This window comes from Panthera pardus, unplaced genomic scaffold (assembly GCF_024362965.1).
Source record: "Panthera pardus isolate Hobbes unplaced genomic scaffold, ASM2436296v1 HiC_scaffold_1, whole genome shotgun sequence".
In the NCBI taxonomy this organism is placed as follows: Eukaryota; Metazoa; Chordata; class Mammalia; order Carnivora; family Felidae; genus Panthera; species Panthera pardus.
Genome location: NW_026526654.1, coordinates 89196275 through 89224160, shown reverse-complemented (window position 1 = coordinate 89224160; position 27886 = coordinate 89196275). Strand labels below are relative to the sequence as shown.

Here is a 27886-nt window from a genome sequence, read left to right as displayed (position 1 = left end):
TGCACATTAATCTTGACCCAAGATCACTGCAAATTAATTATGACAGGACTAACAGTCTTAAATACTAATAAATATCTCAATATTCAATCCGTGTATTCTTTTCATTAATATCTCTCTGCACATCTTAGCTCCACTGTTGAGTCAGTGTCCACTGGCTTCACAATAACATTTTTAGGTCATAATTTACACATTTCTCTGTAAGAAATTTCCAAAAGCTTCGGCAGTCAGTTACTCAAAATTTCCTCCCAAGCAACCTTATATTTCAGGTTATAAGCATGTCCTTTCATTTATCAACAAATATTTATGTAATACCTACTAAATACAAAATTGGTAGGCTGAGCATGCATATCTAACCCTATAGATCATTTATTCATATGAATAATTTCTCCTATCAATTCTTTTGGTATTCCAAATTAAAAACTGATGTTAGGGCAACTAAATTACACATTAACAGACACAGTAATCATTCACCACCATGACATATATCAGGTACTTCCTACTTCCCCAGCCTCTTCCTTCTTTCTTTCTTTCTTTCTTTATTTATTTAATGTTTTATTTATTTTTGAGAGCAAGAAAGACAGAGCACAAGCAGGGGAGGGGCAGAGAGAGGGAGACACAGAATCCAAAGCAGGCTCCAGGCTCTAAGCTGTGAGCAGAGCCTGACGCAGGGCTCAAACTCATGAACTGTGAGATCATACCCTGAGCCAAAGTGGGATGCTTAACTAACTCCCCCCCCCCCCCCCACATCCCACCTCTTCTACCTTTCTAATCAATGGTCAAACATCTGTTGGGATACCTGATATCCACATGCAAAAGAATAAAGCTGGACCACTATCTCACATCACACATAAAACTTAACCCAAAACGGATCAAAGTCTTCAATATAAGAGCTTATATGTAAGAAGCCAGTCTTAGAAGAAAACACAGGCATAAATTTTCATGACCTTGGATAAAGCAATGATTTCTGAGATATGACAACAAATGAAAAAATAAATTGGACATCATCAAAATGCAAATTTTCTGTGTTTCAAAGGACAACATAAAAAAGTAAAATGCGACTCACAGAAATGGAGGAAATACGTGAAAATCGTGTATTTAAGAGACTTGTATCCAGAATATAAAAGAACTATTACAACTCAATTTTAAACAGACAAACCAATTAAAGTATAGACAAAGGATCTGAACAGGCAGTTTTCCAAAGAAGATAAACAATGGCCTATACCTACATAAAATGTTTAATAAATTAACCATCAGGGTAATGCAAATCAAAACACAATGAGATCCTGCTTCGTACGAAACAGGATGGCTGTGGACACACAGATTGTGAAGTCTTAGCCAGGATGTAGAGAATCTGGAACACTCATATACTGCTGGTGGGAATATAAAATGGTACAGCTACTCCAGAAAACAGCTTGGCAATTCCTCAAAAGGTTAAACACAGATTTTCCATATGATGCAGCAATTCTACTCCTAGGTATATCTCACAGAAATGAAAACATAAGTCCAAACATAAACTTCCAATGAATGCTCACAGCAGCAGCATTATTCACAATAACCAAAGAGTTGAAACCACCCGTCAATAAGTTGATCAACGGATAAATAAAAAATTTGGCATATCTTGACAACAAAAAATTATGTATATGTAGAGACAGAAAGAGAGAAAAAGAAAGGGACAAAATGTTTTCAACTGGTGAATCTTGGTACTAGGGCATACAGCAATTCTTTGAATTACTCTTACAGTTATCTCTGAATGTTTAGAATTACATCAAAATAAAAAGATGCAAAAGAGAAGCAAATTATAAAAAATTATGAATAAGGATTGATACTGACTATTTAATACAGCCTCATCTAACATGATATCATTGCAAATGATCAAATATATTTGATACAGGGGCACCTGGGTGGCTCGGTTTGTTAAGCATCCAACTTCAGCTCAGGTCATGATCTCACAGTCCGTGAATTCGAGCCCCACATCAGGCTCTGTGCTGACAGCTTGAAGCCTGGAGCCTGATTCAGATTCTGCGTCTCCCTCTCTCTCCGCCCTCCCCCCACTCATACTCTGTCTCTCTTTCCTTCAAAAATAAACATTAAAAAAAATTTTTTTTTAATATATATATATATGCTATAAGATACATATTTTACAAGGTCCACTTGCTACTCATCTACCTTAAAAGATAAATCATTTCTAAAAGGCCATCCACTTGATACATATAACTAGGTTAAACTTGTTCTATAGGCCCTCTTAAAGGTACAAAGCTTAATACCCAATTCTCTCCCCACTGACTGAATAGATCACCAAGAAATTCCCAAAATTAGAAATTATATCAGAATTGGATTCCGTGAAACTGATTCCGTCTAATTAGCACTGAAAATGTAGCTTAGTTTAACTCCACTGCCATGCTCTTTCTCCTACACTTAAAGCGAACCCACTTAAAGGAAGGACTAGGGAGCCAACAAATGGCGACTATGCGAACTACGCTCACGAAAAGAATTCATTTGTAAGTCACGAAGCAGAATATCCAAAGGTCAAGATGAAGACTGACTTTTCTTTAAACAAGGAATTACTTCCTTTGGGAACACTGTAGCTGTGCTTATTATTTTCAGATGACAGGTTTTCCAAAGCTTTATCTAAATACTTTATAAAAATATTTTATGTGTGTGTATCTTTAGACAAACTTTGTTTCCAAACTCCCAGAGCACTGTTTCCCTCTACAAAACAGTCACTCTTCAGCCAACTACATTTCCCCCTAAAGCAGAGACTTTAAAATTGGCTCCAATATATGCAGTGTAACTTTTGTTGATTTTCCCTACATTTATAATTAATGTTTTGATAGCTCCATATGGTCTGTTACTTTTTAAATCTGTCTCTAAGTTTCTCAACATCTTTCCTTTTCTTACTAACAAAAACTGGAGCAAAACTTACACTGCAACACTCAAAGGGGAAATTTTTTAAAAAGCAAGCTTAAAATATGTGCCTTTTAACAACCCCAAAAAGAATATACTGAAGACATAAAATAAATTGCTTGTAGAAAAATGATTAAAGAGCAAGGATAAAAAGGGAAAGTAATTACCGTCACTGTGAGCTCTGCCCCATAAAGCAGCAGCTCACTAGGACTGCCTTGGGGAAAGAAAACTGGAGAACTCAGGGTCTAAGTCACAGACTCAACACCCTATATACAACACATAGTTAGTTTCCTACTACATGAATGTATTAACTTGAAAATAGAAGAAAACACTAGGACTGCCTTGGGGAAAGAAAACTGGAGAAGTCAGGGTCTAAGTCACAGACTCAACACCCTATATACAACACATAGTTAGTTTTCTACTACATGAATGTATTAACTTGAAAATAGAAGAAAACACTGTACTTCACCCTACCTGACCCCTTTAAAATTTAAAATTTTACCAGCTAAAAACACTTGGTGATCTCTATGTATGTGAATGTAACAACCCTCGGCTCTGTTGGGATAAAGAGGGGGTCTCATCCTAAATCTCTGATACGGCTGAATACGTATCTCCTGTTTGCTTATCGTCTTTTTTCTCCTAAACAGATTCCCTCTCCCCCTCATCCAGGTCCCCAGGAGGAGACTGATTAAAGACACATACAACAGATTAGATTTCCTATATATCAGATCAAGAAAAAAAGAGCATAACGCAGACAGCTAGCTGATGAACTTCTTTATTCAAAGAAGCTATTACAAGCTCAATAAATAGTAGCTAACTCCTGAGAGTTTTAAATGTATTACTACATTAAATTCACTTAACTATCCATATCCCCATTTTATATTTGGAATAACTGAGACTCAGAGACTTTAAGTAATCTGCCTAACATCAGCTAAGAATTTGTGTGATTCAGCTATGAAAAAATTAAGAGACACTAGACAGTATTGCTTTCAATCTATCAACAGGCAGTAAATGTTCTAGAAAGCAAATCATAAACCTTAAACTAAGAACCTGCTTTATAAAATATAAATTTCTCTACTTCAATAACTGATTTTTTAAAAAGCAGATATATGTACCTACAATGTAACTCACTTAAACTTATTTTATATTACTAATAATTAGCTAGAAATAAAAGTTTGAGATTTTTATTTTAAAAAAGGTCACCAAAGAATAACCGTATTACTTACCTTGTTATCCACACTTGAACAATATCATCATCCATAAAAATCAAATTAGAGCATGAAAAATTAGTCTTTAAGGTCAGCCAAAAAAATCCAACGTAATTACATGTTACACAGAGAAAATGATTCAGTTTCTTGATAGAAATGCACTTCCCACCTTTTTCCTTTTCCTTCCTAAGAAACACTGCTATTCCTTAGTTAGCAATAGCCCCACTATCCACTAAATGCTTTCATTTATTGAACTCTTTTCTATAAAGTTGTGAATGAAATTTTAAATCTTGTAAGTCGTCCACTACATTGTATATTATAAAAAGAAAAAAATTAAATTCCATTTCTAAAAAAAGCGTATTTTCTTTCAACAACGCGCTTTACAAACCTGCAAAGATAAAACGTTTTTAGCCATAATTAAGTAATCTATGAAAATCACCACAATTCAGTTGTTAAAAGGATATAATTTGGAGGAAGAAAGTTCCAGCTCAAGACTTGATTGGCGAGGGCAAGGTAACGCTGAAATACCGAAGACATCTGAGCATTGAGGTTTTCCCGCCTGCTGAATTCCTGAAGAACTTCAACTGTTAGCATGAAGATCTGACGAAGGTCTTCTTCCTGTAATAAATAAATCACACGTATTTTTCGATCAAAAGCTTATTCAAAATGTATTCCCATTTAAGAACCATAAAACAAACAAAACCCCTAAAATTTCCGATGGAAACCACTACCTCCTTAAGAAAATTTTCCATTTTTAGGCCTGCTCATAATTTATAGCACAGTATGCTTTCCAGTGACACCGGTCGGAACGCATCTACTATAATACAAATGCTCGAGAAGTCGAGTCTTTGACAGCTACTACAGAGCTGGAGGGGGTCAGTTGCTTTGGTGCAGAGCCCTCGGATTTAAGCCAATGCCTTCACATAACTTTACTTCAGAGCCAAACAATACATATGAGACAAAGAGCCCACACCATCTGCAATAACATTTTAACTACATGGCCCTCGTTGGCATTCTGCCAGGCCTATTTTAAGGCCAGCAGAGTCCTACCAATTGAATTAGTTGTATCTAAACGCAGTAAGAACAGCGTAACTAATCTAAGGATGTTTGGAGTGGTATTTCCTTTTTGTTTTGTTTAAAGACTAGAATTAACAAGAAATCTTAAATTGTTAGCTATGTGCACCAAGTCTCTATCCTACCCCGTCCTTTATCCTTTACTAAATACTATGAAATTGCAACACAAATCTTCAAGGAGAGGCCATCACTCAACTAGACAAAATAAGTGTTCTTACTCCATTAGGAAAAGACTGTATTAACAATCTAATAAAACGTAAAAACAAAAATACCAATACCTGAAAAACTCTTTTGCAGTTGCCATGGAATTCCATACTGAGTCCAATGTTGCTAGTTTTACTTGAACTTGAGAATTCGCTCAATAGTGCAGTTAGAATAGAACAGGCCAAAGTTTGCTGTAATTATTTGATAAGAAACAACTGTAAGGCATTATTTTCTCCCAATGTTTTGCTTCAATACAGCATTTGTTTAAAGAACATTTTCTATCTTTAGATCTTACACCTACCAGTCAGAAAACTAGACATGACAAAGTACAGACAGCTCTTCTTTCTAAGTAGCCTAGTAATCAACTTCAGTTATACAAATCCGTCTATGACTTGAACTCGGGACATACATGTATTCAATCATAGAGTGCAAATGACATTTCAAGATTATCGATGTTGAATGTACCACTTCATTCACTTCACACAACAATCCATATCCCCATTTACAGTTGAACAAGTAAGATTTGGAGAGGTAAGTAATTAAGGCCAGCTGAGACTGGAATTCAGGTCTGTCTGTGTTCTCATGTCTATAAAGTGCACAGATGAAAAATGAAACAGATTTTATAGCATCCAGAACATTAAATGGAATAGTTCACAAAAGGTTTTTAAATGAACACTGAAGATGGTCGTTTTTAATGGCTCTATCCAACAGGCTCCTAATATCAAATTGTTGCTTTTATTCACAGACTATTTAGATTTAGAGTCAAGGTGCCAAGGATGGAGAGGATACAAATTATTTTGGCAAGTTTCCAGGGGTTAAACAGAAATATGCACACTACCTCTGAACAACCGAAAGATTAAAGTCAAGATGATACTATTTATGCGAGCTTATACAACAGCTGAACACAGTTCTACCCGCCCACCAACTGCAACATCTTTGTTCAGAAATGCTTCTGATGTCAGTACCTTGACCTTACAGATGCTTATCTTGGCAAATCTTAGCAAATATACATAAAATTAAATTCCTAATGGCATGAGTTGACATTTGCTAACGCTGAATGAAGGATGATTACATGGATGACCAATATACTCTATGTCTATTTTTGTACATGTCTGAGACTTTCCTCTAAAAACTGTAAAAAGAATTAAATTCCTATCTGCCTCTTTATCTCAACTAAAATAAACATGCATGTCTGTATAACTAATATTTATGGATGGCACACTAGCTCATACATTCAAGCAGTTTTTAGACTTTTTCACACCAGGGAAGCTTAATAATAGAGAATATATGCAAATTCCCTCGGGAATCTCGGGTATAGCCCAAGCTGCCTTCAACAATGGTAAAAGTACTCTTAATACGCATGGTTTAGTTTAAACACACACACACTCTCTCTCTTTGTAACTTTACTTCAAGATATACATTTCTTTTATTATAAAAACGTCCTCCCTTCCCCAAATCATCAATAGAAGTGTACCAGCTTAACTGCCTCTGCATGGCCCCAGGCATATGAGGAAGAAACCTGGTCTGAGAAACCAAGCACTAAAGAGCCTCTTACAGAGAACACAGTCTGTCACATAGTCACTTCATTTTACATTAAAGGGATCTTAGAAATTCATCTTGTACCTTCCCTCTTTTTTCTTTTTTTAGTTAAAAAAATTGTAGTTTAAAATATGGCTTTCTTTTAAAATGGTGATTGACGATTAAAGTACCAACAATCAAAACCTCACAGATACATTGAAATAACACTGGAACCAACTATGAACATTTTAAAAACTTAAGATTTTTAAATATACCTAGGCTTTAGTGGGGGAAAGTAGGTATTAAATTCAAATTAATAAAACTCAAAGCAAAAAATTAGCGCACAGAGAGCTCTAACACAATGGATTACATGGATCCTGATTCTGGAAACATTTTACAACATCCTATATTTTCTATCTTTCAGCCTTGGCTTTTCTCTCCTTTCTAAGTCAGACTTCAGCGAATAGAATATTATGAACCCAGAAGCTCTCAGTAAACACAAACTTATCGCTCTTACAAATAGATTATCTGCATAATTTTCCACAAGTAATTTACCACAAACAGTGTCAACCTCTATTCACCACCAAATGGCATATTTTTTAACTATGACCACATGCAAATTTTCAATAACACAACTCTAATTAATGAAATACATGCTCACGATGAAGCTTCATTTTTATGTGAAATAAACACTTCTTAAGAATACACGCATGTGTTTTAAGTCAAGATAGGAAAAAATGAGTGAAGAAAAAGGGCAGGAGCAATGAGAGCTGAGGACTTTCTGGGGTTAATGCTGCTCAGAAAAAGGAATACGTTTTAAAAATAAGTCTCTTTTAACTACAACCTCATGACACAAACAAGGAGCCCTCAGTGGGATGGGAAGGCTTCGTGAGTGGCAATAAAGACCATCTCTCCCAGACAGCAAACTTTCACACTGATGAAGTAAAATTCACCCACAAAAGAAAGTATATTCTTAACACATGATAATTAAGAATAAAACAGTCTTACTATATATAGACTCAGTTCTCCGAACATAAGAATATTTTGTTTTTAACTTTTGCCCATAAAAAGATCTTAATCTTAGAAAAACTAGAAAGTACAGAAAAGTACAAAGGAAGCTGCCCACAATCCTACCATCCTGAGATTATTACTGTAAACACTTGTTCACAGCTTTCTAATTTTTAATACATAGGTATACATCATTTATATGCCATTTCTAGCAACCTCTATGTATTGTTTTCCACTTTATACTTTTGAAATAAAAAGACAAATTTTTAAAAGTAAGTTCTTTTCAAATTACTGCCAAAGACATAAGAAATACATAAAAATAAATTATGCAGCATGGTTACAAGTATACCAGAAACCAAATATTCTGGTGTTAGCGTACCTAAAATTACCAGCTTTCAAAGAACCATAATTCAGTAAGACAGTCTCATCATTAAAAGATTTGTTTTACTGCTCCTTAATTTGGAAGTCCTGTAAGGATGTGAGATTAGCATCATAAACATTCAATATCCCATAGCACTACGGCTCAATGGGGCCAACTTAACAGAGATTCCTGGAGAACGATGGATAACTAAGCACGGAGAACAAAGCACTGTGACACATGTCAACACAGTACTTCTCCCTATTCACAGACCACATATCACAGTGCCCAGGACTCAATTCCCAATATGGTTACTCATTTTCAGTGTTGGATTATCAACCAAATCTCATTACAGTCAAGTTACCTTCACAGTAGGTGCATTGCACTGTCATGAAGACAGCTAGGGAAGCAAGCCAAAACTGAAATCCTATGGGAAAAAAAGAGGACAGCTCCTTCTCAGGACAAAGAAACAGAGGAAAGGGCCGGAGGGGGGGGCATCAAATCTGCCTCTGAGAGATCACAAATTTGTGTTTTTCTTACCCTTGTAGAAGGTCCCTGTCTGCTCCCTTCAGACTTTTCGGTCTCAATGGTCATCCCAAGTGCATTACCTCTTAACTCCCCTTCTACTGATCGGTACCCTCAAGTGCTGCCTCTCTGCACTCTGTCATAGTCAGGGTTAGATATTCTTTCTGTACTTGAGACAGAGACTCTGATACTTAAGAGGGTCAGAAACAAAAGCTGTTGTGAATAATTTAGAGTGGTGAATTTCAATGAAATCAGATCAAAGTTGATTGATGAGGAGTATACTAAGACTGTCATACCAAAGCAAACAGCGATTAGACCAGTATAAAATACCATTAGTACAAATCTTAGAAGTGTAAGAGGTTAACACAGCAATGCTTCATTTACCCCAGATTATAGAGAATTAAGTTAATATCTGTTAATTTTCCAAATACAGCCAGCAAACATTTTTTTTTAAACAAACTTTTTTAACATTTATTTATTTTTGAGAGAGACAGAGACAGAATGCGAGTGGGTTAGGGACAGAGGGGGAGGGAGACACAGAATCGAAAGCAGGCTCCAGGCTCTGAGTTGTCAACACAGAGCCCGACGCGGGGCTCGAACTCACAGATGGTGAGATCGTGACCTGAGCCGAAGTCGGACGCTCAACCGACTGAGCCACCCAGGCGCCCCCCAGCAAACATTTTTAATGCAACTTCCTCCACGTAAATTTTTCCAAAATTATTATTTCTAAGGCAATTATTACATGATGTTGGAATCAAGCAAAGACTTGGAATCTGTCTACTAAAATGTATGAGGCTTCACGCCCCTTGACAAAGTGCACCGGAGTCCAGTGCTGTTTGTTGTACGTTTGCTCCGGTTTCTTTGCTGGTGTCCACCACTCGCTGTGGCCAGCAATCTGACCAGCACTGACGAGCAGCCCCGAAGTGATCACTGTCGTTTTCAACGTGCTAGAAACCACGTAATAAAATGTACTACAACTATGTCCAAAAGAAATTCTAAATTAAAATACTCTACATGACTTTCTGGAGGCTTAGTCCAAGGCTCTTACTGTTTTGACAAAGGAGTCGGAAAATATGGGTTCTAATGGTCCAAAATTTACCACCTCAAGTAAGTGGGAGCAAACCGCTTCATCTATCCTGGCCTCAGTTTTCTCATCTATAAGGGGAGTTAATACCCTCTGCCCCACCTAATTCATATGATTGTCCAAAGGTTCCCATTAGATAATGCAGGTAAAAGTATTACATATATGTAGCAGCTTATGAAGTGAGAAGGTAAAACAACAGTATTTTTATCATTATCATAAAAAAACACCTATTTTGGCTTTTCTGGTCCCACTTCTTGATTATCTACATTCTACGAAATTAAAGTCACAAGAAAACTTACAATTAAAAAAAAGAAAGCCATAACTGAAGCATCACTAAAGCAATGTAGTAGATGCTCAGTAAATCTTAGTTGGATTAATGAATCAACATTTACCTCTATGCCTAACACTCTATTAACAAAAGGAAAGTGGAAAACGAATCCATGATGTGTTTGCTATTCTTTTAGCACTTGTGAATTTCAAAATGAAAATTTAAATATGTAAAACAAATAGAAGACATTCAATGAGGTCTCAAAGTTATAAATGAGTTTTAGTATGTTTTCTTTCACTTAAGTACTGGAAATTCACAATTCACTAACTTAACTGTTGTCTTGGCATTACAAGTCCTATAGCAGCATTCTCATTTCTAGTGAAAGCCATTAATTTCATGACAGTGAAAAAATACCCTTCAGAAATGGCTTGCCTTACTCATCAGCTTACTGTCACAAGCACAAGATATTCAAACACTAACTCCAGCTGACAAAATAAAACACTCTTGTTCAGAGAGAGGACTGTCTCTTATAATAGCCTGGCTCTTACCCCAGGAGATTTATTACCAAGAATAAACTTTATGAAAGGTTGCCATACATAAAGCAGACTTCCAGCTGCTCTTCTAAGCAAACATCAATGAGACTTGTGATAAGAGAGATTAGGTTGGCTATCACATCCAGGGGCAGTACTGCTGTAGACAAGTGAATTTCTCACCCACTTCTCTCTAGCACAGGAAAGAGGAAGACAAGAGGCTTAAATACTAAATTAAAGAGCTTTAAAAGTGATTTAATATACGCCTAGTACTTTCAAAGGAAATAAGCGTGAAATAGGTGAAAAACTCAGCTTAAATGTTAATTTAAAATAAAAAATTTAGCTAATTTTCTTAGGAAGTAAAGTCTCCATTTCTATCCCTCTCAAATTAGTAGAGCAGGTCTGACATTAGTACGAAGTATGATGAGGTAACCACGGCAACTTTTATAACCACAGAAGGAAAACAGCCTGTCCACAAAGACACGCACGAAACGACCTATTATTTAATAATTGCACAAACACAATTACTCTGAAAATATATCATGATACCTGGAAAATGTACCGTATTTAAAAATATAACCTCCTTAGGAAATGCTTTATGAATCAGTATTTTCCCATAAAACTATCTGTGAAGAACAAACACTGTAAGAAACTTAAAGCATTTAAACGAAAAGTTATTATGTTGGTTACATGTATTTTTAAAAAATGCACTTTCCACTCATGAATAAAAGCATGAACACTTTCTTCTGATTTTAATACTTAAAATATTACCTGACAGAAAAAGAAGTGACGTAACGTAGCGTGTGTCCCAAAGTTCTACAAGCCAAAGGGTGTTAGGCTGCCACAGAAGTGAAACGCACGCTCACTGAATGCTCACTAAATGCACTTAATTAACATTGCCTTGCCTCATCTGGGGAGCCCCAGACATGGACATTATTAAATGTGTTTGACAAACAGTATTAGCAAAGCAGAGCCTAGAGATGGTAAATAATTTGTACAGGTTAGTAAGGTAGTAAATGGCAGAGATGGATGGGATTTACGCCTAAATGTGAATCCAAAATCAGAATCGGTGTTCTGTTACACTCTACTGCCCCTAAACTTATTTGCACATGTACTTTACACTAGACAAGGGGATGGGCCACCAAAAAAATATACTCTTAGAAAGGGAAGAGGGAGAGCCAGACTACAAACAGTTTCTGACCAATGAAGGTGGATGGGAGCATTATTCTAGAAGAGGTATGATGGGAAAGTTACTTACTTAACTTAGTAACTTAACTTACTAACTTAGTAACTTAGTAATTCATAAGGTCAACCCTTTCATCTGTTGAAAACCATCAGTCATTTATCTCTTCTTAAAACCTCTTCTCTTAAAATCACCCGTATAAAGAAAATTTCAGGGGCACCTGGATGGTTCAGTCAGTTAAGATTTCATGCTTTGTGACTTTGAGCCCCACATCCAGCTCTGTGCTGACAGTGCAGAGCCTGCTTGGAATTCATTCTCTTCATTCATTCATTCTCTCTCTCTCTCTCTCTTTCTCTCTCTCTCTCTCTCTCTCTCTCTCTCTCATTTTCCCTCTCCCTCTCTCTCTGCCCCTCCAACTCTCTCTCAAACTCTTTTAAATCAAACATTCTCCCACTGGTATTCATGTCTCTGAGACTAAGAAAATCTTAAGTACATTCTTAAAGCATTCCCACAAACTTAATGGTCTCAGAAGAAAACAGAGAAGTATACATAGCAAAATGTTTTACTGGTCCGTAACCTCATTGTTTCAGATCTGCCGAATGAGCTAGTTTCAAGCTGCTGGGCAAAGACAAGTAGGGACGGCCACACGGTGGCCTTTTGCCACACGGGCATTTCACCTGCTGGGTAAGCGTGAAAGTACTTTTCTAGTTAAATGTTTCAGCATGCTCCCCGATGTAAATTCATCCAGCAATCTTGAAATTAAATTCTATCTCCCACTACACATTCTCTACAACTATAAAAGTTCTCAACCCTGCTAGTAGAAAGTCAACTTAAAACAAAAAAAACTTTGTTTTGGAATATTTCATGAGGATATTAAATTTATCCACTATTCTCAGAGTGTATGCACCGTGAACAGGACAAAATCTTTTCTAACTCAAGAGTTACATCTGTTCTATCATTGTCAAAACATCAGTTATTTCAGTGACTCAAAAAGATCCAAAAAGGGGCGCCTGGGTGGCGCAGTCGGTTAAGCGTCCGACTTCAGCCAGGTCACGATCTCGCGGTCCGTGAGTTCGAGCCCCGCGTCAGGCTCTGGGCTGATGGCTCGGAGCCTGGAGCCTGTTTCCGATTCTGTGTCTCCCTCTCTCTCTGCCCCTCCCCGGTTCATGCTCTGTCTCTCTCTGTCCCAAAAATAAATAAAAAAACGTTGAAAAAAAAAAAATTAAAAAAAAAAAAAAAAAAAAAAAGATCCAAATGCCAGGTTGCACTGGGACTACTTTCTGTGGTGGGTCAAACTACCCAAGGGGAAAGAAAGGGAAGAACACAATTCCTGAGAATGTGTTCATTCCTGAGAGGCAAGGGACTCTTGATCCTTTGCCTTCGGCGTCCGGAGCCATAAAGCTACTTGTGGGGGATGAGGACAAGCCACAGAAATTCTTCCTTAACGCTGAAATCCCAGCTGATGTGATCGCCAAACTAACCAGGGAAAGAGCGTTAGTCATAAACGTATAGATCTCAGAATTACTAGTTAAGTTCCTAAAGTTTAAATCCTGGTCAGCCACAATGAAGCAAACTCCTTTGCTGCAGATTGGCAAATGAAACAGTCTGTCCTTAAGTAGAATCTAAAATAGGAAGAGTAACTTGATTCAGAACAGTAAGGGGCTAGGATAACATCTCTCAGTAGCAGCCTCAGTTCCAAACCTTTTCCCTACTACTTCTGGCTACTTATCTCCACTTGCTTTTCCTTCAAGCATCAACGACAGCCACCATTGGCCATGGCCATTAATCAGGCAACAAATGCTAACAAAAATCCATGCAGATAACAAGACTGCCATTATGCAACTGATGTAGGTAACCCTGAGGCACCAGCACGTCAAGGGCAAAGCTCTTCGTCAGAAATGGGTACCGTGCCTACTAACAAGATTAACAGAAGTAAAAAGTAGCTTCCCAATCACTTTTATCTAAAAATTTTAAATGGAACCTTGAGGACTATTTTCAAGGGAGCTTCTCACTACACAAAACAAAGCCAAAATGACTCCTAACACGCAATGACTCAAACATGCACGTTTTTACTTTCTTTCTTTTTTAAGTTTTTAAGTAATCTCCACACCCAACGTGGTCTCAAACCCACAACCCCAAGATCAGAGTCACTTGCCCCACTGAGCCAGCCAGGAGCCCCAAAACACGCACGTTTTGAAAGTTGTTAGTTTATGCAAACAACTAAATACTAAGATTAAGTGAAAAAGACAAAAACAGAAACAAAACAGACATAAAAATTAGACCTTCAGAGTATCAAAGTGTCTAGAACTGCACTGTCCAATATGATTGCCACTAGCTACGTATGGCTGTTTGAATTTCAGTTAAAAAAGAAATTAAAATTAAACATTCAGTTCCTCAGTCACACCAGCCACACTTCAAATGCTCAAAAGCCACACGTGCCTGGCACAGTGGTGACATATTGGAGTACAGATCTAGAACATTCACATCAAAACAGAAAATTCTATCGGAGAGCAGTACTCTTGAAGAAATCTGCCACCAAAATGGCAAACAACACAATATCTGTACAATTAAAAATCAAAACAGGAATAGAAATGCTCTGGGGCGCCCAGCTGGCTCAGCTAGGGGAGCATGTGACTAGGTCTCCGGTCTCAGGGTTGTCGGCTCGAGCCCCACATTAGATATAACAGAGTACTCACATAATTTTTTTTTTTTTTTTAAAGAAAGAAATGTTCTGGATCTTGACTCCTAGAAATGTACATCTTCAATGGATACGGTAATACATGTAAATTATTCCTCAATAAAGATGATACGGAAAAAAAGAATAGATATATGACCCCTGGCATATTCCAAAGGAAAAACAAAACATACTTTGGGTATGTAGAGGAAGGTCCAAAATCCTGACAACTCGCTTCCGTGGTCCCTCGGGTGAGACCCTCCTACATCAGCCAGACTGGAGGGCAGATGGCTAGAGAAAGAGGAGGGTGCGGGTCTGCTGGTGGTACAGGTGTGCGGGGCAGGAGGACCAACACACTATGGAAATGAAGGGACGCTGCGTGGGCTCCTCCAAAAATGTACCTGCAACCTATCCTCAAACTGTCAAGTTAATTATTAAACTCACACCGCTCACTGAGGGGCCACTGAAAGATGTCAAGTAATTCATAAAGAGTCGTAAGGTGCACAGTTGCACACAGCTATCTTCCAAATGATTAAAGAAAAGAAAATGAGAGAATGAAAAAAACTACCCAAAACATTTAAAGATTTAAGACCTGAAAATCAGGACAGCCAGGTATTACCATTTCCAATCCCACAATATCCTTCAGCTGATTAACAGTCCACAGTTCTCCCCAGGACCACAGCTGATCACTCAACACCAGCTCCAACTCTGAAGAGGCACTACCACCAGTCACTCTCCTAGGCACGACTAGTTCTCAAAAGGCAGACAGGAGATTGAAAGGGGGGAAAACGGGCTCTCCAGAGTAATTCCATCACGGACAATGGTTCTCAAATTTGTTCACTTAACACCTGGTAGGCAGCCCAAGTATACCTTGGCCCATTACTGTAGCAACGTGAAATAATCCGTTACGTTACGTGTCACTTTATTCAAACATCTCTATTATCACTAGCAGTTGTCGAAGGCTTATCAAAATGGAGGAAAAGAAATGGTTGCATATATTACGGTGTGTTAGCTTATAGTATTTTACACCATTATAATGATGACTGTGAACACTGGCAACATGGAAAAACAGAATCAAACGAAAAAACAAAGTCCATTACATCTAGAGTACGTGAACGTATAAAAAGGGACTAAAAGAAAACACGAACGAATGAAAACTGCTCGATTCTCAGGCTGTGCACTTTTTCTCTAATGTAGACGTTAGTATTGCTGTGTTATCTGCAAAATACAGAATAAAAATTTTAACTATTTATAAATACAGATAGCACACTTACCACAGTGGGATTGCCACTACTTATCAACTGGCTGACTTCATGAAAGATGCTTTTGCAGTCAATTGATTTATCTAAGGATCCTCGTTTTACAATGACTGCTACTGCTAACAGAATCTGTTCCCGAACATACTTTTGGAGGCTGTAAAACAGAAAGACCATCGTGAACACCTTTACATGATCCCAATATAAACACAGTCCCAAGTTTCTCCCGACGCCGGACGCTACTAATCACACGGCTCACACGGGAGGGCAGCACAGCCTGCCGGTTATGCGCTGTCTCTGGAGCCAGGAGATCTCGACTTGGATCCACGCTTCGTTACTTACGGGCTTGGTGACCCTGCTACGCAAGACAGTTTCAGAGCCTTAAATTTTCTCATCTGTGAAACGGGGGTAACATTAACAGGGTTGTGACTAGGATCAAATGTTCTTCAAACTGCGCCCAGTGCATACTAAGTGGTACATAAATGTTAGCTGCTTCAGGCAGTGTTCAAGAGATCTAAGTCAGTTCACTGAGAGCCAGATTGTGATTCGACCAATAAAAAGAAATTCTGATCTAATATCCATCTGCAACCAGTAGTATAATCTTAAGCCCACTCCCTTTAATGTGAAAAGGCAACAGGCTAGCTCCCCAAAATATATTATGGACACACACACATTTTTAAAAAACGTTTTGGAGTGCCTGGGTGGCTCAGGTGGTTAAGCGTCTGACTTCAGCTCAGGTCATGATCTCACGGTTCGTGGGTTCCGGCCCCACATCGGGCTCCGTGCTGACAGCTCAGAGCCTGGAGCCTGCTTCAAATCCTGTGTCTCCCTTTCTCTCTGCCCCTCCCCCACTCGCACTCTCTCACACATAAACATTAGAAAAAAAATTTTTTTAAAGTTCTAAAATTCCTTATCTAAACTGTGCTCTTCAGTGTGATGGCAGAAGCAATGATCCCAAGTGAAGGAATTCTACAAAGTACACAAAGTAGACTAGACCACTAGGGCACAGAGATTTAGTTGTCCTGTCACAACCTTTTCTTAAAGGTAAGGCTCAGATAACATAACTTTATAATCTGGCTTCTAGAATGCCACAAGGATACACCAACCACGTGCCCTTTGGAATAAACCCCAAATTCCTTAACGTGGCTTACAAGCAGTGGGACCCAACCCAGCTCTCTTTGGACACTACCAATCTGTTGTCTTATACCCTGCAAAGTGTCCCCATTGGGACATAACTGATACGGTCACCCACTTCACCAGTCTGTCACGGTCAGGGACCTCCTCCTGCCCTCTCTGATCCCCGCTTCCACATTCGCTCAAAACTGCAGACATGCTGAGCTTCTTTCAGCCCCTGGCGCAATGCACAGACCTCTGAACGTCTGTGTCCTCTGCTAAGACTGTGATGTCCCTTTCTCCAGAGGGGACTCCCTGAAGCTCCCTGAACATGGTGGGCCGTTACTAAGGAGGGCTCCCTGACACATGACAGGCATCTATCAGACATACAAACATGCCCCCCATGTCAAGACTGAAGTGAAAAATATTCCTTCAAAATACACACTTGAAGCACTCATAAGCAAATAAATGCAGAGATTGTACGGGAAGAACAGGAGGAATGTGAGTTAACCAAAAGGAGTTTTTGTACATTTCGGGGGACATGACAATTTCAAATACACCGACTCCTACTAGCAAGTGTACATAAAGCTAGTTTTAACGACCTCCATTGGCAAGAATTATAAATTACTAGGAAAATAAATAATAGCTCACATTGGTTGGTGTTTATGTTATGCAAGGCTATAAACGAACTTCACAAAAGTTAATACATTCAACCCTCACAACTACCTTTTGAGTACAATACTATTATTAACTCTAATAGCTAATTAAATACTAATAATTTTAGAAACTAATGCACAGAGAGGGCAAGCAATCTGCCCGTGCACACAGTGGCAGCAGTAGATTCTCAACCGCCCTGCCATACTGTCAGGCGCACCTGGCATTTCATTCTGTGGAAATGCTATCTCAATTAGGAGGAAAAAACTAGAAAAGAGAAAGTTCTGTGTACCAAACGAGAAGTATACAACACTATGTATGCAGCATTCACAGTATTCTACCTATGCGGTATACCAACAGTTTTCACTTGACTCTGGTCCATACTGTAGGAAAGTCTACAAGATAAAAATGTCTGTGTCATGAAAGACAAAAAAAAAGGCAGAACTATTCTAGATTAAAACAGAGTAGAGACTAAATACAATGTATAATCTGCGGTTAAATCCTGGATCAAACAAATAACTTATAAAGGAGGAAAGGATATCAATAGCATTATTCAGACAACTGGGAAAATGAGAATATAGGATCAAAATTATATTAGATTAATTTAATATGCCAATTATATCAAGAGTATCGAGGGCACCTGGGTGGCTCAGTCGGTTAAGCCTGTGACTTCGGCTCAGGTCATGATACCATGGCTGGTGAGTTCAAGCTCCACCTCGGGCTCTGTGCTGACAGCTCAGAGCCTGGAGCCTGTTTCAGATTCTGTGTCTCCCTCTCTCTCTGCCCCTCCCCTGCTCACACTTTCTCTCTCAAAAATAAATAAACATTAAAAATTAAAAAAAAAAAAAAAAAGGATGAAGTATCCTAATTTCTGCAGCATACTTTCAGGTGATTCAGGGGAAAATGCATATATGTGAGAGAAATCAAATGTGACAAAATGTTAACTGAGCCTCCACTGGGAAAGAGTGTGTGTGTGTTCATTGTATTATTCTTTCAACTTTGCTTAAAGTTGTGGTTTTTTTTTTTAGTGTTTGGGGGGAAATACGTAAGTGAACTATTTCAATGTGGAACCTTACAATCAACTCCAAAATAGCTTCTGAACTAATGAAAATTACTGAAGAATGAGATTGTTTTGGATAATAGAAGAGATCACGTGCAGGTGTGCACGCACGCACACGCACACACGCGCACGCACACACGCAATCGAAATCTACCACACACGTAAGTCTATGAAACTCTCCAGAGTTCAGCAGTTCCAACTTGGGGAGGGTGGAGAAAAACTGGGATCAATGAGCAGCTCCAGGAGCACACCCAAATGGCCTCGTCAAACAACAAATTAAAATTTAAATAAAGAAAATCAGCATGAAGGAGAAGAGAAAGGTTTGAAATTGGGACAATTGCCCCTTATTCTATTAAAACCAGAAAAAACAAGCCAAACCCTCCCTTTGCATACAACTCTATCCAGTCATCTACAGAAAGGATTACCCATTACACCTGTAACGTTTGTTTACAGGCTAAGTAAATCTTGCCTTCTTTCTCTTATGCATTTTTCTTTAGGCAAAGCAACTGGCACTTACCTGCATGCTAAATTCACGCCAGTAATTATTATTAAATATTATGAGCTCAGAAGACCGCGAGTGAACAACCCGTAGAAAGAAAGGTGTGCTCTAAATTATGTTTAAAGCTTCATGCATATTGATCACCATTAATCGACATGCCTAGTTACCAGGAGTTCCAATTAGAGAGCATTTCTTCACCGAATTTGAAAGTGTACGTGTATGGAAAAAGGACTCAATTGTTCAACTGCACAAATGGCAAACGTGCGGTGTGCAGTGCCTCTTCGTAAAACACGACTTGGTATTTGAGGGATTTACCAAAAAAAAAAAAAAAAAATCACACAAGCAATGAATGTACAGATCTTGTAAAATGTTCAAACAATACAACGTACGTAACACAAAAAGAAAACTCACTTTTACCCTATTTCTTAAAACTGATCCATTTTCCAAAAGAAAGTATTGAACAAATTTGGTGCTTTCTCTTCTACAACCTTCCTAACGTGCATTTCCACGCATATGTATGTGTAACACTTGGTGTTTTAATGGCACCTGACCACCCTTTGCACCCGTGTCCTGGAATACTCACCTGTGTCTTACGATGCTACCAAACACCGAAAAAAGAACGACTATGTACCAAGGATTTTCCATGGAGTCCAAGATCAACTTTTACTCATAAGCAAAATCTCTGGATCTAAACGTCCACAAAAAACCCTTAATATCCAGCACCATCTTTTCCAAGAAACAAAACCCTGTATCATAAGCTTAAATATAAAGTCGTATTTCATTAAGCAGTATAACAACCCACAACCACGTGTGTGTGAGTTTTTAAAATATGAGCCCAAGCAGAACTTAACCATAAACATCTATCGTTAAAAACATAAAGGAAAAAAGGGAAAGAAAGAAAGAAAGAAAGAAAGAAAGAAAGAAAGAGAAAGGAAAAGAAAAGAAAAGAAGCGAAAAGAAAAGCGAAAAGAAAAGAAAAGAAGCGAAAAGAAAAGACAAGACAAGACAAGACAAGACAAGACAAGACAAGGGCAGCGCAGGTATTGGAGCAGTGCCTCCGCCATGTACTTACTTAGGCCTCTGTAAGACATAGGTTAAAAGGAATGTTCGCAGTGACTCGATGCTACCTTTTTCCAAGAGAATCCACTCTCGGACAACTGCTTCCATTATGGCTGTGGCAGCTTGAAAGAGGACATAGTCCACTTTACTTGTTTCTGAGGAGAAAATTGGAAACTTTCTTTAAACAGCAATTCCTCCTTCTTTGAACAGTTTGCATTTATTAATTTAAAAACAGAACTTTTCAGACAAGGAATAAGATGGTTACCTGTTCTTTTTTTAATCCAGTGACCTTGCTCTAGCACCACAAAGAGGTTAGTTCCTCTCAGAAGACACCCCAGGCAGGTGGCAGCTAATCACCGATCACAATTTTCACAAACTTTCCTCACCTCTCTTCAACTGTTACTTCCAAAGCATGAAGAACTAAAAAATAACACAGCTTTAAAAAAAATAAAAATAAAAATATAAAGCAATCAGAGAATTTCCTGAGAGATTCTCACCCTGTGCAAAATAGAGCTTTGCATTTGCAAAATATCTTAATAAACTCGTCTTTGAACATTACTATTTGTGGTGAGCCATGCTGTTAAAATATTTGTTGAGAAATTAAGCTTTCAGCAGGATGGCCCATCCCCAATAGCAAGTTCAGAAATAAACACAATCACATTCAGGTTATTTTTCTCAAAATGTTAAAAAAAAAAAAAAAATGGGAGTCACATTTACCCAAGGTGAGAAGTTCTTGTGAATTTTCTGATTGCAATACTGATCAAACTGAGTAAAATTCCAAAGCTACACTTAGAAAACCCCAGCCTTAACTAGCAAGTTATAGTATCTGAACTAAAAACTGAATCAGGAGGGAAAGAAAAAACAGAAAATTAACATACCTAAGAAATATTTTAATTTTCCATTTTTTCTTTTATTCACCCATACCACTACAATCAGTTTCCAAACAGCATTATCAAAAGGGAGAAACAGTCAAAATGAAGTCAAGAAAAAGTAGAAATTTTCTGGAGTTCTGAAAAATAACCGTCATGTGAAATCCATGAAAGTTTGGGATTAGATTGCAGGTTATTTGCCAAGATCACTAGACATGAGTATCCGAGAGCCCTGAGAAGTTAACTCCAGGCATAGAATGGCACCTTCAAGAATTCATCAGAAGAGCATGAAGACATAGGGAGGCACATCATGTTCTCTCCTACTCAAGCTCAGGTCATTTAAAAACCTTGAGTGATCTTGACACAATACGCTATAAAAATGGGTGAAAAAAAGGTACACCCTACATAAATGCCATCAATTTAGACTACCAAATAGGAGTTTTGAACATAACAAAACCAAAAAGAGGACCCAATTTGGACCTTTTTAAAAAAGTTTGATTATTCCATGCTTTCTTAACATGCATTCTAAGTGAGATGATCATCAGAACTCACAAAAATTTAAAAACCTTAAAATGTTACCAGTAAAGAAAGCAATAGCTTCCAAAAACGTAAACCTATCATAAAAAGATGTGTTTAAAGTTCCAGGAGGAAAAAAAAAAAAAGTGTAAGAGGAACTGAAACAGAAACTAGCTATATCTATTTAGATCACTTAAGGAGAAATACGGTACTGCCTCATAAAGGTAATTCAAGTAATCTCTTATTATAAACCTCTTGTATAAAGTAAACGATGGTTGATTGCCTAACTTCACTTTCTACTGCCATAGTAAAAATCTTAAGGACAAGAAACCCCAGATCCTTAGTTATGGATTTTAACAAAGAAGCAAAATCTTAGGGACTCACAGAATTTTGGACATAGAACTCCAAAGGTCACCTAATTCAATTCCTGCCTTTTAAGGCTGAAGAAAGTGTTGACGCACCAGGGGACTAAGACAAAAGAATTCAGGATCACGTGGCCGGTGAATGTTCCTGGAGCGACACTAAGCCACCCCTAAACGCACGTGCCGAGGAAGAGAAGACCAAACGAGCTCCTTCCTGTTTCCAGAAGCAACAAAACGTGCTTATTTCTAACTACCCGTGCTGACAGCCAAGCTGTTTTTCCTGCGTCCCCCTCCTTTTTGCAAGGGACGAGGGAGGGAGCTAACTGCAGCAGGTGAATGACAGACATTCAACAGTTTCCGAGGTGACTCTTTCTTAGATGCCTCTGTTTGGGCATCTCTACATGCCTACTCAAGTAAGAAGCTTCTCTAAGAATGGAGGAACCTGAAAAAAAGAAAGCCAAGTTCCAAATTTCAAGGAAGGAATTCTCCTAACCTAACGGGCTGCACGACACCTTCTCACGAAACCGTCACTAGCCTTCATACACCGCACGTCAACACGATATAAATGTGCAAAAGGTGCTCTATGGAACTCTCGAAGCTACCGGCAGAAGGCCGGGCCTTCATGCGGATGGATGAGCCTTATCCTCGCTCTCTGCTCCAAAGATGCTTGAAAGGCAAGGTCTTCACGAGGAACTCACAAGTCATCTAGAATTTCTGATACTTTTCAGTTGTTCTCCACTGACCAGGGCATTGTCTAGAGAATAAATTATTTTAGCCCACTTCGGCAGCAAGTTGTCCCTTTTTACCACGGTAACTTTCTTTAATAATTATGTAAATAAAATTCATTTCTATCACGTCAGCCGTCTGAAACCACACAGAGCCACGAAGACAAAAATTGAAGTGAAGGAAACAATGAGAGGCAGAGCACCACATTCTGATCAAAAAATATTTTTAAAAGGAAACTAAAACCACAGTAGTCAAGGCCCAGATGTTCAGCGACCACGACCACCTCTCTGGCGTGAAAGACTTCGGTCCAGAGCACGTGGATACGCACGTGGACACAGGCACCCCAAGTGATAAGAAGTCTCAGTCTCACTTCGTTTTGCTCCAACCACTTCTGAGACAAGAAACGAAAGAAACCCGTTTCTCCCTGGGAGAAGGACAGAAGAATGCTACAAAGTTAGTTCCGGAAGCGCTGGTCGGGGTGTGTCTTTAACAAGAACAGAACTCACAGGATTGGTGAACGCACATTTGACCAAACCAGAGTAACAACTTCCTAAACGCCAAAGACTTCTGTCTGAGGTGCAGAAATCCAAAAGCACCCTTCTGACAAAACGCGCCGGGGCGTGCAACGTGCACACGCAAATGCGCGCACGCACACACACAGAGTGGAAAAAGCACACCCAGAATGACAACAAAAGGATAAGAAGAGAAGGAAATGAGGAAAACCAGAAACGTAGTAAAAACTTAGGTCAGAAGTGGGAAGGAAGAATTTTAAGAGGCCAGAACAGGGAAGCATCAAAGAGAAAGTCTCCCCTTTATTAGAATCTATCACCCAGACACTGTATCAAAATGACATATTATCCCTAACTAAGAATGTGAAAATTCTGAATTGCGATCGACTGCCACTTGTATGAGAAGTCTTCTTAGAGGAATTAACCCTTCTGTGCTGGTGGCAACTGAGTGAGGAGTTGAAAGATTTTCTGTGAAGTGTAGATGTAAACATTAATGTAACACAGGGCTTTGCAGTACATTAATGATTAGATTACAATACATGCACTCAACCTTTTAAATAGTTAATATCTCAAAACCCAAACTGGTTTTAAAAGCACAGCCAGAACTAGCAATACTATTCTTTAGACATTTTTATCAGGAAAACAAACGTATTCCAGACAAGCTCAAATCGTAACAAAGCAACGGTACTTCATAAAATATACATACTCTAAACAGGAAAGAGTCGTATAAACAAATGCACTCTAGTAACATACTTACAACTTAGATCACCTATTTCCCGACTAGTACTGAATGACAACTGCATTACAATAGAAAGTCCGATGAAACTGATGGAATCCTAATTAACGTACTTAAGGCGTATGCCATAAAAACCAGACTCGAACTATGTTAGGCGACTAGTTTAACACAATGGTTTCCTCAACTATTAACGCTGAACAATTTCAAGGCAGTGAAGACGAAAGCTCCCTTGAATTCTTAACGCTGATGTTTAGCTTTACTTCTTGTGATTTAACTCTGAATCAAATACTCTCCACAGGCATGATAGCAAGTTTTCTTAGTGCCGGAAACAAGTTCACCCAAGTATGACACCTGACCACTAAAAAAATAAAATAAATAAAAACTGCCTCATGTAGAATTTAAAAGGTGGTTATGAACACTGACTGCTCCTCTGGTGAAAAATCTGACTCCTGAATGACACAGAGCCACCTTCAACCACCTCTGCGAGCTCCTTGCAAACAGAACAGAGCACTTTGTGAAGGTTATCTTATTTTTAAAACGCCATCTGAAATCAGGTAACGGGGCCACTCGCATTACCGTTCACAGAGTGGTTTTATATGTGGCTACATTTGTGCCTCACAACAACTTAAGGCAACGAAGCCCATTAAGGAAAATGGTACCGCTGTTCCCATTTCATAGATGAAAACGGGCTCCGAGAGGCTAAGTGACTTCCTCAAGTTGATACCATGGAGAACAGACCTCACAGGTCCTACAGCAGTGCTCTCTCTATTCCAACCCAGCAACGCACTCATAAGCCCTTATACGGAAAGCATTTTTAACATTTAAATTTAATTGCAGGCTATTTCAGTCTGGAAACCAGAGAGTGCTGGTGGCTAACAGTAAGTCTTACTAAAAGCCTAAGAATAAAAGGTCAGATATTTTAGTTCCTAATATGCAACTAACCAATTTTATGGTCAAGAATAACTCAAACAGCCTTTCAGAGGCTCAAGTGTGGGTTACAAAAAATGGCTCCAATTAAGAAAGAGTTAATAAACAATTAAGTTTTAAAATAACAATAACCAATGAAATCTCTCTTACTACCACTGAAAAATATGTAGGAGACGGAAGACTGTGTGTCTGTGTCTGTGTCTGTGTGGACTTAGAAAATGCCATCTCTGGACAAGAGTTATAACTTTTGTGATTATTTTTAAAGGAAAGAGATTGTTTCTGTACGCATGTCAGATAAAAGGTACTTGTAAAATATTTTTACAAGAGTAAAAATTAGTGTTTCATTTTACAATACACAGCGATCATCTACATAGAACTAATATTTGCTAAGCAAGCTGAATACAAACTATATGGTTAAAAAAATGTTTTGCACGAAAGAAAAATTGTTGAAACCTCCAAAAACAATCATAATTTCAAAACACTAGAGTAAGATATATTATAGTGCATTTCCTATAACAAGTGATAGCACTCTTGAGAACTGAAAAAATATTAGATTTTCCCCCCACCATTAACAGACTTCATGTTTTGGTCAGTAATAAAACAAATTATATATATTTACTATATTTAGTAACTTACTGTATTTATAAATTACTATAGTTGGGGGAAAAAAAGTCAAAGTAGAAACAGTCTTCTATCTGGCTTTATGGACTATCTTTAAAGCCACTTCAACAGAATGACTATTAATGGAAAATTGTAATTACACACACCTGCTTGTTTTAAAAGGCATTTAAAATATCTGACATCCAGGATAGAAAGACTATATTTGATTCTGCAAAAATACTTTAAAAGTGAATACTTACCCAAAATATGCTTGCAAACTGCAAATGGTGACTTTGATTTCCTAAACGATAAGAATATGTGCTCTGCATGCTGGCGTTGTTCGTTATTAACCATGGAAGGTGGCGCCTTGAGGGTTAAAACAAGAGGAGCAAAACAAAACAAAAAACAGAGTACACTTGTTTAATAAGACAGCTTGAACAACAGCAAACCTTTTACCCGCAATAAGAGAAAACACTTTCACTTTCGGGGGGTGGGGGCACTGGGACATCAAATTCCTGCTTGTTATTTTACAGAAACTGAAGTATAAAACTTCGTAATAAATATTTAAAATACGGTTTCAGGAAAAAGGAAGAAATTCCTGGCAAGGCTTCAAAGTTGCCTACATTTTAGAAGACAGATGCTTATATAACATTTTCTGTATCTTTTAAACACAGCTAACTTATTGCGTTTTATTCCAAAATATACCACTTTATCTAACTTGACTAAGTGAAAATTATCTCTAAATTTTTCAGCACTGGTGCAACCAAATCCAAAGTCACTAAAAATTGATTTCTCACAGCAATGCTTTACGATAAAAATATTATCAGATAATTAATTCTACTTCAAGTTTCCTAAAATCACCATTAAACCAGAAAAAGTACGGAACAGTGGAGTTGGAAGTTACAAAACTCCTATCTGAATAAATGAGTCCGCAGAAAAGTCAGACTTCTGGCTTAACAAAAACAACTTCTAAAGTCTGCCAGGTTTTTAAATTCCATTTTGTTCTAACAATCTTTCCTCTAAAGATAATATTCTTCTGAACCTAAAATGTAGCCACCTAAAATACATAGTCTCATTGCATGGCTTCGTTATCTTTGACTCACTGAGACCCATCTGAAGGGAAGAGATTGCTTATGCAGCCTACCAATTAAATAGCAGAATTCTCAATTCGGGAGAGGAGAGGTAGGAAAATAAACCTTCGCTACTGTGACCAATATGAAATGGGGAAATCAAAATTTCAACTATATTTAAACAATCTGAAAGATAAAAAACATTTTGCAACAAAGTACATTATAAACTATATTATTGAAACCAAGTACATTATAAACCATATATTAATATAAACTATAAACTGTATCAATTATGTATCATCATTTTAAGCTGTATCAATTATGCAACATTAGTCACTATAATTTTAGTTAAAATAAAATAATAATAAAACCAAATTTGATAGCCTGGCCTAAAGGTATTCTTATAATTAGCCAAAACCAGTTCAGACTACTATTCCTAATGATACAGCACCCTCTACAGCTCTCTAGATAAAAACGAAAATATTTTCATTATAAAGAACTGTGTTAAATTCTTTTTATTTTTAATGTTTATTTATTTTTGAGAGAGAGAGAATGAGCAAGAGAAGAGCAGAGAGGGAGGGAGACACAGAATCCGAAGCAGGCTCCAGGCTCTGAGCTGCCAGCACAGAGCCTGACGCGGGGCTCGAACTCACGAGCCATGAGATCAAGACCTGAGCCAAAGTCGGACGCTTGACCAACTGAGCCACCCAGGTGCCCCAAATTGTGTTAAGTTCTTTAATCCGTTTTTTGAAAAAGTGTTACTATGAACAACTAACTATGCTAAATATAAATATTTTTGTCCTTCCATTTGCAAATTCTTCATTCTCATCATTTTCCGTAACTCAACAAGTTTGTGTTTTTACAAGATATTTCATCATTAATATCTGACTATACCCCCAAAACCAGCATATCAGTAAACACTATTACAACATGTTATACTGCTACGAATATAAGGCAACAAGTATGGATGACCCAGGTGATTCTGATTTATATATTCTTTCTTCTCATCACCCTTGAAAGGCAGTACACATACATAATTTTGCAAGTGATTAATTATGCCAGTTATTCTGCAAACAAAAATAGTTCTTAAAGCTAATGATCTTTGGACACCCTGATATTCACATAGTTCATAAAGTACAGGCCTCAAGATAACTTTAATATAACAGAATATTTCATTTATAAAATATCAGATTTCATAAGTAATGAAGTATAATGTAAAAGTTGGTTTATATTAACCACCTGGTTGAACATGATCATACAAACAGTAAAATCATCCATTGATTCATTAGATGGCAACACGGTATCCACTCTAGTTTCCCAAAACCAAAACTTTCAATTCTTTTTGAAAATGAATGACTTGGCAATGGTTTGCAAATAGTAAATGATGTGCAT

The 27886-nt window shown here is 37.8% G+C and overlaps 1 protein-coding gene across 5 annotated transcripts in view; it reads right to left on the bottom strand.

Annotated features, from left to right (window-relative positions):
- The window catches only part of XPO4 (exportin 4), a 119561-nt gene that overhangs the window by 64310 nt on the left and 27365 nt on the right, over positions 1-27886 (bottom strand). For 2 of the 5 annotated variants that reach the window (XM_019448004.2, XM_019448008.2), the window contains 5 exons: positions 25685-25790; positions 20193-20334; positions 15813-15951; positions 5465-5581; positions 4577-4730 (listed from right to left, as the gene is read on the bottom strand). In XM_019448004.2, coding sequence (XP_019303549.2) covers positions 4577-4730; positions 5465-5581; positions 15813-15951; positions 20193-20334; positions 25685-25790 — 658 coding nt within the window. Of the gene's footprint in view, positions 1-4130; positions 4144-4551; positions 4731-5464; positions 5582-15812; positions 15952-20192; positions 20335-20444; positions 20616-25684; positions 25797-27886 lie in introns of those variants that run through there. The other 3 variants (XM_019448005.2, XM_019448007.2, XM_019448006.2) reach the window with 3 other exon arrangements.